This window comes from Mobula birostris, chromosome 5, assembly GCF_030028105.1.
Source record: "Mobula birostris isolate sMobBir1 chromosome 5, sMobBir1.hap1, whole genome shotgun sequence".
In the NCBI taxonomy this organism is placed as follows: Eukaryota; Metazoa; Chordata; class Chondrichthyes; order Myliobatiformes; family Myliobatidae; genus Mobula; species Mobula birostris.
In genome coordinates this window covers 55,808,768-55,827,299 of record NC_092374.1, presented here as the reverse complement: position 1 = coordinate 55,827,299, position 18,532 = coordinate 55,808,768, and the positions used below count along the sequence as shown (strand labels likewise).

General features: G+C 42.7%; 1 protein-coding gene across 6 annotated transcripts in view; it reads left to right on the top strand.

Annotated features, from left to right (window-relative positions):
- Positions 1-18,532, top strand: part of frem1a (Fras1 related extracellular matrix 1a) — a 179,769-nt gene that overhangs the window by 71,131 nt on the left and 90,106 nt on the right. For all 6 annotated transcript variants that reach the window (XM_072258037.1, XM_072258035.1, XM_072258036.1 and 3 more), the window contains 3 exons: positions 3,586-3,909; positions 11,880-11,988; positions 13,576-13,707. In XM_072258037.1, coding sequence (XP_072114138.1) covers positions 3,586-3,909; positions 11,880-11,988; positions 13,576-13,707 — 565 coding nt within the window. The remainder of the gene's footprint in view (positions 1-3,585; positions 3,910-11,879; positions 11,989-13,575; positions 13,708-18,532) is intronic.

Below are 18,532 nucleotides of genomic sequence, written 5' to 3'. Positions count from 1 at the left end.
GATGTATATGGTTGGTGTCTTGTGGATTTGGGAAGGACAGCCAGGCTACACAGTCCAAGAAGATTTCCAGAGCCATACATTTGTCAAAGCCAAAGTCAAAGTCAAACCAGGTGCAATGAATCACTAACTTTCAGAGCCTGAGATGAGAGTGCCACCCCCTCAGCTTACTCCCGAGACATTCTCTATTCTGACCTGGAAATATATGCCCATTTCTTTGCCATCACTGGGTCACATTATTACAGCTGCATTCATTTTCCCACCACTATCATTTCAGCAAAAGTTGAGGATAAGGATTCTGGCATGAAAAGCCATTGAACAAGTCAAAAATTATCAAGGCGAATATCTTAAGCCTAGACAGCTGAACTTCTTGTTTGGACTGTGCTTAGTTATAATGCCCACTAAAAATTTAACCATTTGCTCTGGAAGTTCACACTGCCTCCTGAAGGAAAATAAAAAGTCATCAGCTATGTTGAAGTTTGGGGAGGAAAGTTACGTGAAGTAAACAAAGTCAAGGGGATAAAGAATCAATAAATCAGGGAACAGAGTTTCTTTAAATTTGTATTTCCTCAAAAAATGGGCCATATAATTGTTAAGATAATTTGTGAACTATAATTGTTGCCATAAAGCATTTGGCTCTTTAGGGATTGTGCTGGGTGGCTAACTGCTCTCTGAGCTGTAATAAATGTGTACAGAAAGTCCCAAAGGGTAGTGATGAAAAGCCCCCCCAGTTTATCTACTCACAGCAGCACACACAAAATGTTGGAGGAACTCAGCACGTCAGGCAGCATTTATGGAAATGAATACAGTCAATGTTCCATGCTGAGACCCTTCTTCAGGACTGAGAGGGAAGGGGAAAGATGCCAGAAAAAAATCGTGGGGGGAGGTGAAGGAGGATTAGTTAGAAGGCGATAGGTGAAGCCAGATGGGGAGGAAAGGTAAAGGGCTAGAGATGAAAGAGTCTGATAGGAGAGCGAACCATAGGAGAAAGAGAAGGAAGAGGGGCACCAGGGGAAAGTGATAGGCAGATGAGAAGAGGTAAGAGGCCAGAGTGGTGAATAAAAGGATAGGAGAAGAGGAGATAATATTTATTTACTGGAAGGAGAAATCATTATTCATGTCATCAGGTTGGAAGCTACCCAGACGAAATATAGGTGTTGCTCCTCGTCCCCGAGGGTGGCCTCATCATAGTACAAGAGGCCATAGACCGACATGTCAGAACAGGAATGGTAATCGGAATTAAAATGCTTGGCCACCAGGAAGTTTTGAGGAGGTGCTTAACTACGCAGTTCCCCCAGTTTATGATGGATCTCACGAATGTAGAGGAGGCTGCATTGGGAGCATTGGACACAGTAGACAACCCCAGCAGATTTGCAGGTGAAGTGTTGCTTCTCCTGGAAGGTCTGTTTGAGACACTGAATGGAGGTGAGGGAGGAGGTGAATGGGCACGTGTGGTACTTTGGTCCTTTGCAGGGATACATGCCAGAAAGGAGATCAGTGAGAAGGGACGAATGGACAAGGGAATCACAGTGTGAAAAATAGAGAGAAGGGTATAGGTAACAATAAGTTTGTGTGACGATAGGCCTTAATGAGGATGGTTAGGACCCAAGTGCTGGACTATCTGAGGGGAGGATTGAGACACAGTACGAGACTGAAATGAGAACTGAGCACTAAACAAGATACTAGATGATAATCCAAGTTGAGCTTACGATTGAGCACTAAACTTTTGTTCATGTCCTCTTTAAATACCGAAATCCTGGCACAAAAACATGGCAGCTGAATTGGTGGGATGGTCCTGAATCATTGAAGTGTCCGCATTAGCTGTTTATACTCCAGAGAGTTAGAGCACTGAAATTCCAGAAGCTGGCATTGTTGGACGTATCGTAACAGTTTGGAGATGGCAGAAGCTTCAGAGAATGATGTGTTGGATGTGGAGGCTCATGGGGTGGTAGGTAAGGACAAGAGGAACTCCATCACTGCAGTATGTTTCCTTTGAAGTTAATGGTGCAGTAAGCACCATAAGCACTTTAGGGTAATAGTGTTTGCTACACTGCTTGGATTTTTGTACCTTCAGGACATTGTCAGAAGGGTTAATACTTCTAATATGGAAATATAGCTCACTTAAAAACAAATACAGCTGCTCTTAAGTTAACCTGTCTGTCTGAAAGTCACAGCTCCATATTTTGGCCAACATAGCTTTTCCGTATTTCCATGCACTTTGAAGCACAGAAGCAATGATGTGACTATAGCACCTGACACTACATCTATCTGACTAAGAAATCCAGAGCCTTATGAGACATATAAGTTACATCATCCACATCCTCCAACCATAGTAATACCAAACTTTGTGACAAACCAAGTTAAAAATGTAAGTGTGCTTATGCACTGTAACAGATAGTCGAACTTTTATTTGAAACAACTACAGAAATCTGGAAATAGAAGTTAATATCCTGCTTTCTTGTGCAACTGTGTAAGTTAATGTTGATAGATTAGGTGCAGATTTTTAAAATAATTTAAGATGCGAGTTATATTCTAAACATTTTCAAAAAAGATGCAAAGTTTTGTATCAACAATCCACAAACAAGAGAAAATCTGAAGGTGCTTGAAATCCGAGCAACACACACAAAATGCTGGAGGAGCTCAGCAGGCCAGGAAGCATCTATGGAAAAAAAGTAGAGTTGACGTTTCTGCTGAAGGGTTTCAGCCTGAAACGTTGATGGTACTTTTTTACATAAATACTGCCTGGCCTACTGAGTTCCTCCAGCATTTTGTGTGTGTTGCTTTGTATCAACAATGTTGGGGCAGCACAATGGTGTAGCTAGTAGATCTGCCGCCTTACAACACCAGTGTCGTGATTTAGTCTGGACATTGTGTGCAGTTAACATGTTCTCCTTGTGACTATGAGAGGTTCACCTGGGTGCTATTGTTTCCTTCCACATCAGAAGGATGTGCAAGTTGCAGATTGATTGGCCGCTGTACATTTCCCTTGTGTGTAGGTGGGAGGTTCAATCTAGAGAGGATTACGGGAATGAGGGGAAAATAAAGTGGGATTAGGACATGAAATATAGAACAATACAGCACAGGAACAGGCCTTTTAGCTCACAATGTTGTACCAAACTAATTAAATGCATAAACAAACTAATCCATTTGCCTATACCATGTCCATATCCCCCCATATTCTACACATTCACGTGCCTATGCCAGAGACTTTTAAAACTCTCTATCGTATTTTTCTCCATGACCACTTCTAGCAGTGTATTCCAGGCACCAACCATTCTGTCTAACAAAAAAATTGCCCTTTGAATTTCCAACATCATGAGTCAGTACTGTGTTGTATTGTTGTATATCCCATGTTCTGTTTTCTCTCATCTTTATACATGTTCTCGTGCATTCAACATTTTGCCCCAGGGAAAAAGATACTGGCTCTCAACCCTATCTATGTCTCTCATAATTTTATAACTTTCCATCAGGTCTAAAAGGGATTAGTGTAGGATTAGTGTAAATGGGTACTTGATGGTCAATGTGGTCTCATTGGTGTCTGTGCTGTCTCAGTCTATAATTCTGCTCTTTCCTTCTGTTCTCTTTCAGACAGAGAATGCCTGGATTCCAGTCAGAATCACCAATGGCTTTCCCAACCAGCCTCCTAAAGCCAGTTTTATGGCTATGTTCATCCTGGAAGTAGATCAGTTCATCCTGACCTCCATAACCACTGGGACGTTGGATGGAGAAGACAGCGAGACTCCAAAGTCCCAGCTTGTCTTCAATATTACCAAAGCACCTCAGGAGGGTTTCATAACTCATTTATCTGACCATACCAAGCCAATCACATCATTCACTTGGGCTGACCTAAGTGAGCTGTTGATAGCGTTTCAACCTCCAAACAACAGTCACACAGAGAGAAGGAGCTATGAGGTATGTGATGCAATATGACATCACCGTAATAAGATGCTTAAGAAATGAAATTAACATATTTTTTGATTGTAACCACTATCATGTACATTTCTCAAAGCTGCCCTACTCCTTTAGTTATGAGCTCCGCTGTTACGATCATGTGTTAGGACCGAAGAAAAGATGGCTGGAGTCACTTAGCACTTTGATACAAGGGTATTTTTTCGGTGCTTCAAAAAATCAAACTCGCAAAAATTAGTGTAAGTAGTGGAAGTGAAAAGAAAACAGCCAATGTTTACAAAAAGATATCTACCAGAAAACACAGTAACAGCTCCATACTTTGTCCAGCGTGAACTTCTGGCAGCTCAATCTCCCTCCCTCTCTCTCCCTTCATTATTCAGAGCAATCCACCCCATTTTTTAGGCACCAGGGAGAAGGAGCTATGAGGTATGTGATGCAATTTTAATTACCCATAAAGTTAACTTAAGACTACACATGAATTTGAATATGACGCACCCCACAATATAGTTACAATCATAACCAAACAGAAGTATCTATCTGAATTACAGTATACAAACAATATATACACATCATTTACACATTTACACATCCGTATTACTAAAGAAGTGGAATATTCCATCGTATATGGTGGGAAAGCACCAGAAAGCTGACCCTTTAGAAACTGTTATTAGAATATATTGGGGGAAAATATTGAAGTGCACACATTCAGCACAATGAGAGCAGAATGACAAGGCAACGTTTGTGTGTGTAAATGCACACGTGTATGGAGTGTGTTTACTCAACACTCTCCGTCACATCCATTAATGTGCTTTTCATGAGCTCTATTTCTAGACTGGGTGGATGAGATCTACAGTGAGATCCAATGACCAGGAAGGCAGTTCTGCAACACTCTGTGGAAAGTGAAGGGCATTTCAAGGGACAGAGTTAATTATGGTCATCCACTGCAAACAAGGAAGGAAGACCACAGTTATGGCATTTGTTCGTATCAGTGGCCTCAGACCTTCGAGGTCGAGCGAGTGGAACAGTGCAAGTTTTTCTAATTTAAGAAGTCCCCCTCGCAGGTTTCCTGACATCAACGGATATGACGGACAACCACTACGTTTCTTCATATGTAGTGTAGAAATATTTTTCATATAGAATAACAAATCTGCTTACTAATAATCTAGAAACTTCTGTGGGGAAAAGATCTGAGTCAAATTGGAACCTTTTTTCCTCTTGAATCTTAACTCTCTCCACACTGGCTTACCCTAACTGACTTCTCTGAAGCTTATCAGATGTTCAAAGGTGGAAAAGAAAAGATTTAGGCATGATGCAATTTTGCTCCTTGAAGTCAGGAAAGAGCTCACCGGGGTAAATGATGGTTTCACATCATCTTTCGGGTTTGACACTGACCTCGATTAAGGCATATTGTTCTGCCAGGTCCTCCCCTTTTTTCCCCTCACACCCCAAAAAAGGTATGCTGGTGGGTTAATTGACTACTGTAAATTACCACTAGGTAACTGGTATTTGAGTGGGAGTAGGGTGCAAGGCTACAGGAAATAAGGATAAGAGAAATAGGACTGATGGAGTTCCTCTGTTGCCATGGATACAATGAGTAGAGTAGCCTTGCTGTTGTGCTACATTATTTAGTTACATCGAGGAAGCCAGAGTGATCCACTTCAATATCTTCACACACACATAATGTGCCTGGGATGAAATCCCACCATCCCATACAGTACAGGCAGAAGTCAGTCAAAGCAGCAGTGAAAGCTCAGGCTTCTGCCAAGCTAATTCAGATTGCAGTTGTGTGTTTGACTCCTGCCACCAGAATCCTGCACTTAAAGCACCTCTAAGGTGTCACAGCATTTGAGCTTAGTGTTCTCCAACAAATTACTGTGACTTCTAAAGTAGTGACTGTGTGATGTACAATCCACCTGTTCTCTCATGAAGTGAACATATTTGAACACCTTAAAGCAATCTGTTGGAATCCTTTGAAGAAGTAACAGGCAGGATAGACAAAGGAGAGTCAGCGGATGTTGTTTACTTGGATCTTCAGAAGGCCTGTGACAATGTGCTGCACATGAGGCTGCTTAACAATATAAGAGCCCATGGTATTACAGGAAAGACTGTAGCACGGATAGTAGATTGGCTGGAGGCAAAGAGTGGGAATAAAGGGAGCCTTTTCTGGTTGGCTGCTGGCAACTAGTGGTGATTTGGAGGGGTAGTTATTAGGGCTGCTTCTTTACACATTTTACAGTATGTCAATGATTTGGATGAAGGAATTGATGGACTTATGGCCAAATTTGTGGATGATATGAAGACAGCTGGTGGGGTAGTGTTGAGGAAGCAGGGAGTTTGCTGAAGGACATGGATAGATTGTGAAAATGGGCAAAGAAGTGGCAGATGGAATATGTGTAAGGTAACGTATAGCCAAGCTGGCCAGCAGTATAGTGGCATCTGCACTCGACTTCGAGGCGAGTGGTGCTAAGTTTGAATCCGGCCAGCTCCTTACTCACTTTCCATCCATGATGGGTTGAATATCAAGCCAGCAACTTGGCCTCATAAAAAAACATCAAATGCTAAGGAAATTGCAAAGATTGCTGCCTGGTGCAGACACAGAGAAGAACAACAATGTATAGCCATGCAGTTTGGTAGAGGGAATAAAGGCATATACTATTAAAAAACAGGGAGAAAATTAAAAAATCAGTGGAGCAAGGAGAATTGGGAGTCCTTGTGCAGGATTCCCTAAAGATTAAATTGTAGGTTCAGCCAGTGGTAAGGAAGACAAATGCAATATTGGCATTCGTTTCAAGAGAACTAGAATATAAGAGCAAAAATGTAATGCTGAGGCTTTATAAGGCATTGGCCAGACCACACATGGAGTATGGTGAACAGTTTTGGCCGATTATCTAAGAAAGGATGTTTTGGCATTGGAGAGTGTCCAGAGGAGGTCCATGAGTATGATTCCAGGAATGAAAGGGTTAATATATGAGGAGCGTTTGATGGGTCTGAGCCGATACTCACTGCAGTTTAGAAGAATAAACAGGGATCTCGTTGAAACTTATCACATATTGAAAGGCTTAGAAAGAGTGGCTGTAGAGAGGATATTTCCTATAGTGGGGAGGTCTAGGACCAGAGGGCAGAACCTCAAAATAGAGAACGTCCATATAGAACAGAGTTGAGGAGGAATTTCTTTTGCCATGGATGGCTTCGGAGGCCAAGTTATTCAGCATAATTAAAGTGGATGTTGATAAGTTCGTTAGTCAGGGCATCAAAGGAGAACAGGCAGGAGAATGGGGCTCTGGGAAGTGAGCACGCACTCAGATGGCCTCCATGCAAAGGAATTCCTAGATAGGCCGCGAGCCAGTGTTTGACTCTATTTCACCATTTAAAGTACCATTTAATTGCCGATTAAAACATTGAGAAAGATTGAGACATCGAGGCGAATGCAGGAGGCGAGTGAAAGCTTCAGCGCCGACTGCCTGCCGTTTGATCACTGCTGGAGGAGGAGTGTGTGAGTGGCCAATTGCTGTGTGGCTCACTGAGGCAGGCAGGGAGGCTTCACTGCCTCATGTGGAACCCCTTGCTCTTGATGAAGGTCAGTGGATGATATCGTAGGATGGTATCGTGGTTCTGCGTTTATGAACTGTGGACATTTTCAGACTTATGATTTATATATTCTGTGTCTTTTTTATCACTAGTTCCTTTTCCGTTTTGGTGTCCATAGAAAGAGTGTTTGAGGGTTGCCGCTCTGTTAGTGTTTTGTTAGTTTTTTGTGCGGGGAGGGGTTGTTTTTTGGGGGGGGTCAATATTCCTGTTCGATTTTGTGTGGGTGGAGGGGTTTTGGGGGGTTGATGATTAGGATGCCATTCTTTTTTGTACAGAGGTTTTATGTTTCTTTCTGAATGACTCGTACAAGGGGTGATTGATAAGTTTGTGGCCTAAGGTAGAAGGAGTCAATTTTACAAAACCTAGTACATTTACACCGCACGCTGCATCAGTGAAGCAAACAGCATTATGAAGGTCCCCATACACCCCTCATACAAACTCTTCTCACTCCTGCCATCTAGCAAAAGGCACCGAAGTATTTGGGCTCTCATGACCAGACTATGTAACAGTTTCTTCCCCCAAGCCATCAGACTCCTCAATACCCAGGGCCTGGACTGACACCAACCTACTGCCCTCTACTGTGCATATTGTCTTGTTTATTATTTATTGTAATGCCTGCACTGTTTTGTGCATTTTATGCAGTCCTGGGTAGGTCTGTAGTCTAGTGTAGTTTTTGTGTTGTTTTACGTAGTTCAGTGTAGTTTTTGTATTGTTCATGTAGCACCATGGTCCTGAAAAACATTGTCTCGTTTTTACTGTGTACTGTACCGGCAGTTATGGTTGAAGTGACAACAGAAAGTGACTTGACTTGATTTATTTTTCAACATAGTCGCCTCCTACATTTACACACTTAGACCAGCGCTCGTGGAGCATACGGATCTTGGACCTCCAGAAAGTGTCCACAGCAGGGGTGATTAATAAGTTCATGGCCTAAGGTAGAAGAAGATGAGTTATACAGCTCTCGTTACATGCACATGCAGATCAACTCTTTGAGTGATTATGCAGAAAGTTTGACGTTAATAACTCATCTCCTTCTACCTTAGGCCACGAACTTATCAATCACCCCTGATGCGTTATTAACTGATTAGTTATTAACTTCAAACCTTCTGCATAATCATTCAAAGAGTTGATCTGCATGTGCATGTAGTGAGAGCTGTATAACTCATCTGCTTCTACCGTAGGCCACACACTTATCAATCACCCCTGCTGTGGACACTTTCTGGAGGTCCAAGATCCATATGCTCTACGACCGCTGGACTAAGTGTGTAAATGTAGGAGGGGACTATGTTGAAAAATAAATGCACTATGTTTTCTAAAACTTACTCCTTCTACCTTAGGCCACAAACCTATCAATCACCCCTTGTATGTTCTTTGTTTCGTGGCTAGATAGAGAATACAAATTTCAGAGTTATATATGGAAACATGCTTTGATAATAAATGAACATTTAACCCTTTGAAAGGGATAATAAATCAGCCATTATGGAATGGTGGAGCAGACTTGATGGGCCAAGTGGTGTAATTCTGCTACTATGCCTTATAGTCTTCTGGTATTAATTCACTTGCTGCAAGGTATCCGACTTCTAGCCTGTTCTAATAACATTATTTATGTCACTGATTCTAGTGAGACGTGATTTCCAGGTGAGAATCTGATAATGGTAATGCTTCTGAAATTCAAATTCAAATCAAATCAATTTATTGTCATACGCACAAGAGCAACAATGATATGAAAAGCTTACTTACAGCAGCACCCCAGGCATATAGCATTAGAGATGCAGCCTTCACAAGGAAAGCACAAATTAAACATAAGTTATACACAATTTTTACCAGAAAGAACAAAAAGAAACAAAGTTCATTTTAGTGCAAAGTGATCCAAGTAGTTATTGTGTTGCTAAGCTGTGGTGATTAATGTTTTGGTAGTTGGTTTAAGAACTGAATGGTTGAAGGGAAGTTGCTGTTCTTGAACTTGTTGGTGTGTGAATTCAGGCTTTTGTACCTACTGCCTGTTGGTGCTTGTGAAAAGCTGGGATGGCCTGGGTGGTAGGAATGTTAATGCCCTCTTGAGGCATTGCCTCCTGTAGATATTACTGATGGTGGAGAGGTATGTGTTGCTGATGTTTTGATCTGAGTACATTACTCTCTGCAGCTTCTCACATTACTGTGCATTTGAATTGAGGTACCAGACTATGGCACGGTCAAGATACTTTCAACAGTACAGGTCCACAATCTCTTATCCGAAATTCTGAAAACCAAGAAGCTCTGAAAACCGAAGTTTTTTTTCGTGGAGCGTGTCATAATAAGGCTTGTTTGATGCGCCAACAGCAAACATCACTCAATTCAAGTTAATTGCTGGCCTTGAACAACGTGCATTTATCAGCGAGCAAGAGATTATGGCAGTTTACTCAATTAAAGAGAGATTGCTTAGACATAAACCTATGTTAACCAGACAGATGACACTTGAAGAAGTCTTTAAAAACGCTAACACGAGGAAATCTGCAGATGCTGGAATTTCAAGCAACACACATAAAAATTGCTGGTGAACGCAGCAGGCCAGGCAGCATCTCTAGGAAGAAGTACAGTCGACGTTTCGGGCCAAGACCCTTTGTCTTTGTCCTGACGAAGGGTCTCGGCCAGAAACGTCCATTGTACCTCTTCCTAGAGATGCTGCCTGGCCTGCTGCGTTCACCAGCAACTTTTATGTGTATTGCTTTAAAAACGCTGTCTGTCGTAGTGCTGCTTCATAACTTGAGAATCCTGTTCCTGGCCCATCAGGTACCTGTAGAGTACTTAGCTTTGTTTGCCAGATGTAATGCGACTTAACTAGAGGTACCTGTACGTATTTAGCTTAGTTTGAACCTGTATATGTCCTAGTGTATTTACGTTCTACATTTATTCCAATAAGTAATTTACCATGTGTTTGATTCAGTTCATTTGAAGCAGTATATTTTTTTGCTTTATTGAATGTTTTTGTTGGAAATAAAATGTACTAGTGTATTTATGGTCTACAAATTCCCGCTATTTCATTTATCAGTATATTACTCTATAAATAAACTGTAATAGTATTTGTAAAAGAGCATGGATAGGGAAAACACGGAAGTTCTCTCTCCAGTACTCGTTGTTTGAGTATGTACAGACTTTTTTTCTTGTCATTATCCCCTAAACAATACAGTATAACAACTATTAACATAGCGTTTGCATTGTATTAGGTATTATAAGTAATCGAGAAATGATTTAAAGAATACGGGAGGATGTGCGTAGGTCCAGAGCTCCCCCGGGTCCTAAAGTCCACCGGTACTAAAACAGGTTAATTATCAATATAATTATCAATTTTCTGAAATCTGAAAAATTCTGAAATCCGAAATGCAACTGGCCCCAAGGGTTTCAGATAAGGGATTGAGGACCTGTAGATCTTTAGTAGTTCAGTGACAAGCTGAACTTCCTTAACCTCCTTAAGGTGTTGGTGTGCTTTCCTAATGATTGTATACTGAATATAGGCTGGGCCCAGGACAGGTCATCCAATATGTTAACACCCTGGAATTTAAAGCTGTTGACTCTTTTCACTGCTGAGCCCCTGATGCAGACTGGCTCATCTTCACCTTCCTTCCCCTTCTTGAAGTCAACAATCAGCTCCTTAGTTCTGCTTGTGCTGAAAGAGGTTTTTGTTGTGACACCACTCAGCCAAGTATCCTATCTCACTCCATTAATCTAATTGCCACCGTGATTTGTCCAATAACAGTGGTGTCGTTGGCTAATTTGTACATAGCATTGGAGCTGTGCTTAGCCACACAACCATGAAAAGATATTCTATATCTCTTTCTGCCAGATATTTGTATAGTGGGAACATTATTGATCTGAACTTTGCCTCGATCTGATTGCATTCAGACAGGAATACTATTGGTTTATACCAAGAACAAGTGGCTCCCGGGCCCAATCAAATTATTGATATGACGCAGAATAAATTTGTGATGTGCACAAAACATATTATATTAGTACCATGAAGCTAACTTCAAATATAAGGCAAAATTTTGCAAGTGCCTCCAACTGACATAGAAGCTTGGCTGATGAATATGTGTACTGAGAGAAGCCAGTGTCAAACTATTTTAATTTCATGTGCTTATTTTAATTTCTTGTGCTTAAATATATTAAATGTTGTCTAAAATTATCGCATTTAAGTCATGTTAGTTCTGCCATAGTCATGAAGTTTTGTGTTTGGTTTTCTCACAATCAATCAAACTCTGGAAGTAGCAAGTGCTTGTGTTAATATCAATATTCATCTTCATGGTTTTTTTAAAGTTTACAAAACAATGTGCAGGACTGGCAAGCTTTACTTTTGCATAGATTCTGATTTTTCCCTCATTTGCATGGATCTTGATTTTTTTATGTTACAGGTAGAATTTGAAGTTCAAGATTTCTACTTCAGGAAGAGTGCACCAATTGTAGTACACATTGCAGTAAGGACAACAGATACCAATGCTCCCAGAGTTTCCTGGAACATGGGTGAGCTTGATCCTGATAAACTGAATACTAATTGGAAAGAGATTTTCTGACTGAAAGACATAGTTAACAAAAAGAAACAATCAAAGACTGGGCAATTATGTTCCCCAATTAGATTCGAACAAGTCTCTGGACAGTTTAGAAGTGTTTACACATGGTCTGTGCAAGGGTTTGATGTTAAAACGTGCCTATGTTAATGAATATGGCAAATCTCATTTATGAAGTATTTGTTTCTAAACTTATGGTTGAAAATTATTGTCAGTTTTATTGGAAATCTATGTTTTTTTTTAAATTTTGTGTTTATTTTAACGTATAATAAATCGAAAGAGTTGGCACCGAAGTACCAAATGATTTCAAAAAGAATAGAAAAATGCACTTGATACTTTGAGCAGAAAACAAACAAGAAGATGAAAGGAAAGGGGCACACAGAGTACATTTAAAATTACTTCATGGAGATAGTTCAAAATATGAATTATATGACAGGCAGCATTAAACTGCAATCTAGACCAAAAACTAGTCACCGTTCCATTGATGGTGCAGGCCACGAGGGAGGCGAGTGATGTGCCCTGCTGAGACCCCGGGTTGGGCTGCCAGAGGCATACTGCGCAGACCCTTGACTTATTCCCCTTGTTTTAAGACGCTCCATCTGACATCATAGCTCATCAATCTCGTCGTCAATTTTTAATGCCACTCCTGACTCCAATGTGGCGAGCGTTCAGTCCATGATGACAGAGGAGAGAAGCTTGTATGGCTCAACTGCCATTTTTATTGTAACAAGCACAAAATAGGCTGGGCGCTTTGACCAAGGGAGGGAACCCACTCAGTCACATGTCGACTGGGGAGGTGATTATTACACGCTCCGGTTACAGTCAGAGTGACCCACAAACACATGAGTGAATAACTGTATAACCCAAGATAAAATGCAACAATAAATGAACTGGAACTTCCCACCATAATCCCACGAATGCATTTTAACACAAGAAAAATAGGCCACTAGGAATGCTGGGGCAGGTTGTCAACCGTGCCCCTGGAGCACCACAATATTGCTGGCCTTTCATCACAGTTGGACCTAAAGCTCAGAACTCCCTACTACCTATGGGAACACTTTCATCTGAAGGGCTGAAACTTTTCAAGAAAGCAGTGTCACACTACAATGTGAATGACAGTCTGATGGGCAATAACTACTGGCATTATTAGCAATGAACTGATCCTAAAAATAATGATAAGTATATTCAATAAAACAGTCTCTTCACTGACATAACTAACTGTGCTTCTCATGCGTCATGTTTGCTAGTTCCAGTAAAAGAAATTGCAAAATGGTGATATTTTTCTCTCAATTCCCTTTCCACTTTTTTTCCGGTTATTTGTACCATTTGGAATTTTTTTTGTACCTATGTTCTAATACTTCTATCCACACATGAAGATATCCGTGCTACTGAAGACTTAATATTCCTTAAGAACTCAAGAATATAATTGAGATTCATATACATATTTCACAATCCACAAAGTCTCCACTCTCAGCAGTGGAAAGTCTCGACTTTTTCCGCTTTAATAACTAACAGTCACTGTGTTTTGACTTCTGTTTTGCAGGACTTAATCTACTGGAAGGCCAGTCTCGACCTATCGCATGGGAGCAGTTTCAAGTTGTGGATAATGATGACCTCACTGCAGTCCGTTTGGTTACTGTGGATGGCTTGCAGCATGGACGGTTAACAGTGAGAGGTTAATGTCCTTTTACCAAACTGACAACCAGAGAAGGGGCTCTTGGAAACTTAACACAAGGCTGTTCTTTTCTCTGATCTAATGAATGATTGATTCATAGTTTTAAAATACAGGATGTGGCTTCAAATCCTCTATTCTAAAGTAGAATCGGCCAGACTTTTCATTACAGTAATGAAATGATCAGAAGATGCAAGACTGCCAAGTTACCGACTTCTGTTCCTAATTTTTCGATTAGAGTTACTCTGCAAAGTATCATTCAAATAAGCAATCACTGTCAGTTTAGAAAAGGGAGAATTATCAGCTAATAAAATAAAATGTGACTTGTGCTGACGTGGTAACAGGGAACCACTGATAAGCTTCAAATATCCTTTAGAGAGAGAGGATGTAGCTGCAACTGAACTAAGGTACAGAGGCTTGGTGATCAGAATACAGCATGCCAGCATTGTTGCAGCCGAAACTTAGGTTTGCTCTTAACTAACTTAGACTTATGGATAATTAAGCACTTTATTCCGTACCAAAGCTTTTTACTGTTAATTAGGTCTTCCATGTAATAATGTAATTGCAGAAATGTAAGAATCAAAACTTCCCTCTATACATTTACTGTGCAATAATGTATATGAGGAAGTATAGCAAACAAAACTTGGTTAATTAAGTTTTCTGTGTAATGGTGTAGGATAGGGTAAATACAAGCAAGCTTTTTAAACTGAGGTTGGGTGGGTCTACAACCAGAGGTCATGGGTTAAGGGTGAAAGGTGAGAAGTTTAAAGGGAACATGATGGGAAACTTTTTCACTCAGCGTTGTGAGAGTGTGGAATGAACTGCCAGCACAAGTGGTGCATGTGAGCTCGATTTCAACGTTTAAGAGGTGTGGGGGTGATGTGACCCCCAGAATCTGGTTCTTCAACTCCAGTAATTGAGGCACTGACGCATGTTTCATCTTCTCCACCTGAGCCATGTCTCCCTTTCCGACTGCTGCTGCCCAAACGGTATCAATGCCTGGATTATCTTGTTGAGCAGCTGCCACTTCCCCAGAACTCAGTTCCGGCAGTTGATTTGTCTTCAGAGCAGTCAGATTACAATAAACTTTTCTACCTCCCTTTCTTCCCCAAGGAAGGGTAACTGCACGGAAACTGATTCAACGGGTGACTCACTTTCGCATAGCCTTTCACGAACCTCCAATAGTAACCACAGAACCCAAGGAATGAGTGCAGAGTGCTCACAGTCTGGGGTCTTGGCCAAGTGTGGCCGCCTCTATCTTAGCTGGATCTGTAGCTACTCCACACCGTGAGACTATCTGCCCAACATAGCTAACAGACATTTTGCAGAACTGGCACTTGTCCAGGAAAAGTTTTAACAATTCAGCTTTCAAGAGGCCCAGCACCTTCAGCAGTCTCGCTTCATGCTCTTTCAAGGTGGATCCAAATACTATGAGGTCATCCGGATATACCAATACCTCAAGCAATTTCATATCCCCCACTGTCTTCTCCATGACCCACTGGAAGGTTGCAGGAACACTTAAGATGCGCTGGGGCATCCTTTCAATCTGGAAAAATCCCAGGGGACATATAAATGCCATTTTCTCTTTGTGAGCCTCACTCACGGGGATCTGGTAATATCCACTCCTCAAGTCCTGGACACTGAACCACTTCGCACCACTCAGGCAGGCCAGTGCGTCTTCAATCCTCGGGACAGTATACTGGTCAGGGATGGTGCACTTGTTCAGAGTTCTATAGTCCACACACATCCGTACCTCCCCATTCTTCTTTCAGGCCACTACTATTGGGGACACATAGGGGCTTCAGCACTCAGTGATGATCCCAGCTTCCTTCAACATATACAAATGCTGCCGAACGTCCTCCACCACCTCTGCAGGGGCCAGTCGCCACAACTTTTCTCTGAACAGGGTATCCTCAGTCACCCGGATAGTGTGACACATGCTCTTGGAACAACGCACATCAAACTCGTCAGTGGAAAAGACACCTTCCAGCTTCAACGTCTTCTCTACCAACCTCCTCTTCCAATCCACAGGAACCGGGGAGTCCCCGAAGTTGAATGACTCAGCAGTCAACTTTCCCCCTTTCTCCAATAATTTCTCCCCAGCTTGTCTCACAGGGACACTAGACATCACCATCACCGGGAACAAATGTGCCGGGGCATTCCCGCTTGAAGGTGACCTCCCTCTTTGTAGTGTTCCTGCCAATCACTGCCATCCTGCTTGCTTGTAAGACTGAGGGCTTCTGCAATTTGGACCTCACCAGTACCCCAGCAGGAAATCCCGACTCCCCCTCGTGGTCTTCCAGAGTGTCCACTAAGAGGGCCTCGCCCTCAGGCACTACGGGAAATTTTGGTGTCCCCATCACTCTTGCTACTTCTCCGGGCTGTACTACCATTGACTTCGACTGGGTGAACCACACTGTCCCTCGTCTAAATTCGGTATCCAGCCCAATGCTGCCACGCACTTCCTCAAAAGCAGCTCAAAACACCGGGTGCACGGACAATGTCCCCAGAAAGCTCTCACCAGCCTTCTCCTTGCAGGCCCCCATGAGCCTCCTCACAAGAGCGGTGTTGGTCCCCACCAGGATTGAAATGCCGCCCGTCTCAACAGGGCCCGGACAAGCCAGCACCAATGTATCAAGGAACTCAGACACTCCCACATCGGCCGCGAAGAACTCCAACTTCACTGAAAAATAACCATCGTATGGATATTCACTGGCACTAAGCCCCCAGATCTCCAGTGCCCTGAATGGGGACAATGGTAAATGCTTCAGATACCAGTTGTAAAACGAATGGTACAACAACGTGACCTGCGACCCTGTGTCGAGTATGGCTTTAACATAAATACCTTCTATTCGTAGCAACACACTGAAGAATGGTCCCACTAAGCCTTCAAGAATTGGGCCTTTCACTTTCAGGGGTTCCTTGGTACATTGCTGGGAATGAGCTCCCTCAGAGACACTAGGCTGTTCCCTCACTGGGTCTCTTCTAAGTTTTCCCAATGACTCTCTCTGCTTAGGTACTCAGGGGCTCACTCTTCTTCTGGCGTGACACCTGCTGCCAGCAGCCGCATTTTTCGTCCCCTTGGGGGATGCAACCCTCCCATTAGCTCCATCATATGGGAGTGTCACAGCCAACATATCACTGTTCTCAGTTCTGCCACGATCTCCTCTACTGCTCCCCGGGGCAGGCTATCCATGGTCCTTAGTAGTGGTCCCGCAGGGCACCACTGCTAAGGACTGTACCCTGCCGAAGGAGGCCTCCCACGCCTCTGCCATGTTCTCCTCTTCCTGTACCCCTCTGATCAACTCAACAAAAGATGGAGGGGGGGGGCACGTCTCACGAGACTGTCGTAGACCCCAAGCAATCAGGTCATGGGTCTGGGCACCCCTGACTATCTGGTCCATTCTTAACTGATCCACTTCAGCCATTTGAAAGATCCCTCTGTGCTGCAAGCAATTTAGCTGCCTCTCTAGCTGAAAAATAAAAGCACAACGCTTCACCCCCTTCTCCTGACGCATGTTCTGAAATCCCACCAGGAGCTCTATTGGGCTTCTTGTCAGGCCAAAAGCATTGTCCAGTGAAGAAGAAGAAAGCCCTTAACTCCAAGTGGAGTCATCGGGACGCCGTCATGACGGCATTTTTTTTTAGCAGGCTTTCTTAATTTTTACGAGGCCGAGTTGCTAGCTCGATGCTCAACCCAGCACGGATGGAAAGCGTGCAAGGGAGCTGGCCGGATTTGAACTCGGGAGCCTTCGCTCCCAAGTCCAGTGCTGATGCCACTACGCCACCAGCTGGCTGCATTGTCCAGTGCTTGCATGTAATTGACAGCTGTTGCTACAGGACACTTTAACCTGACGGCTCTCACAACATCAGCAGCCCACCCATTCAAACTTTCAACCAATCTTTGTCAATTTACATCATTAGAGCACTGTCACTTATCTAACAACTGAGAGGTCTGCTTCGCCCAAGCCTCACACTCCTCCTCCCCTTTAGGGGTGAGCGTAACTCCAGAGAATATGCGGAGCCTCCCATAGCTGGGAATTTGAACCTGATTTTTCCATTTATTTGCCAGAGAGGTAAGGGTGGATACTAACTCAGAATTCTCACTCTCCCCTGGGGGATATTGACTAATTAGATGTTCCAAATCCAACCACTCCTTCTCCTCACTCCTCAGAAACGATAAAATCCTGTCTTTGAAATCTCCACCCCCAGCTACCGCTATGTCAGCGCTGGCCTGCGTTAAAATGAGATCTGCGCCCACCATTTTATCAAACCTCTGCTCACAATCGCAACTTTAACAGTAATTAACAGGCAAATTAACAATTCATACAGAGTACGAATATCTACCCCACTCAGGGTAATCACACAGCATCCAACAGAATCAATCCTGGACGAGCCCCCACAATTCTAACTCTCGCTTTGGCTAGTGGCTTAATATAGGGGATGATAGCCCTCTGGCCCGTCCAAACTTAAGAAATCTCATTTGGGTGGATGCTGCGCGATGTGTCCCCTGTTACAAATCAGTATCACGAAAAAACAAACTATACAATATGCGATTAAACGATTAAGCTTTATAGTTCTTAATCTGACTATATGGTTAGTAAAGAAACCAAAAAAGGAAAAAGGGCCCATTCTCATGAAACAGTCTAATGCACAATGTTGAAGCTCACTGATAGGCCATTCGTCCACCATCGACCTCCTCCAATCGTTGCTGACCTTTGGACCATTGCTCCTAGTCCACTCCGTCCGAGGTCTACCAATTCTCTCCATTCGCGTCTTCTCTCCTCATCTCTCCCCAGCAAAAGACCGCGAATTCCCGGCTCCCAGA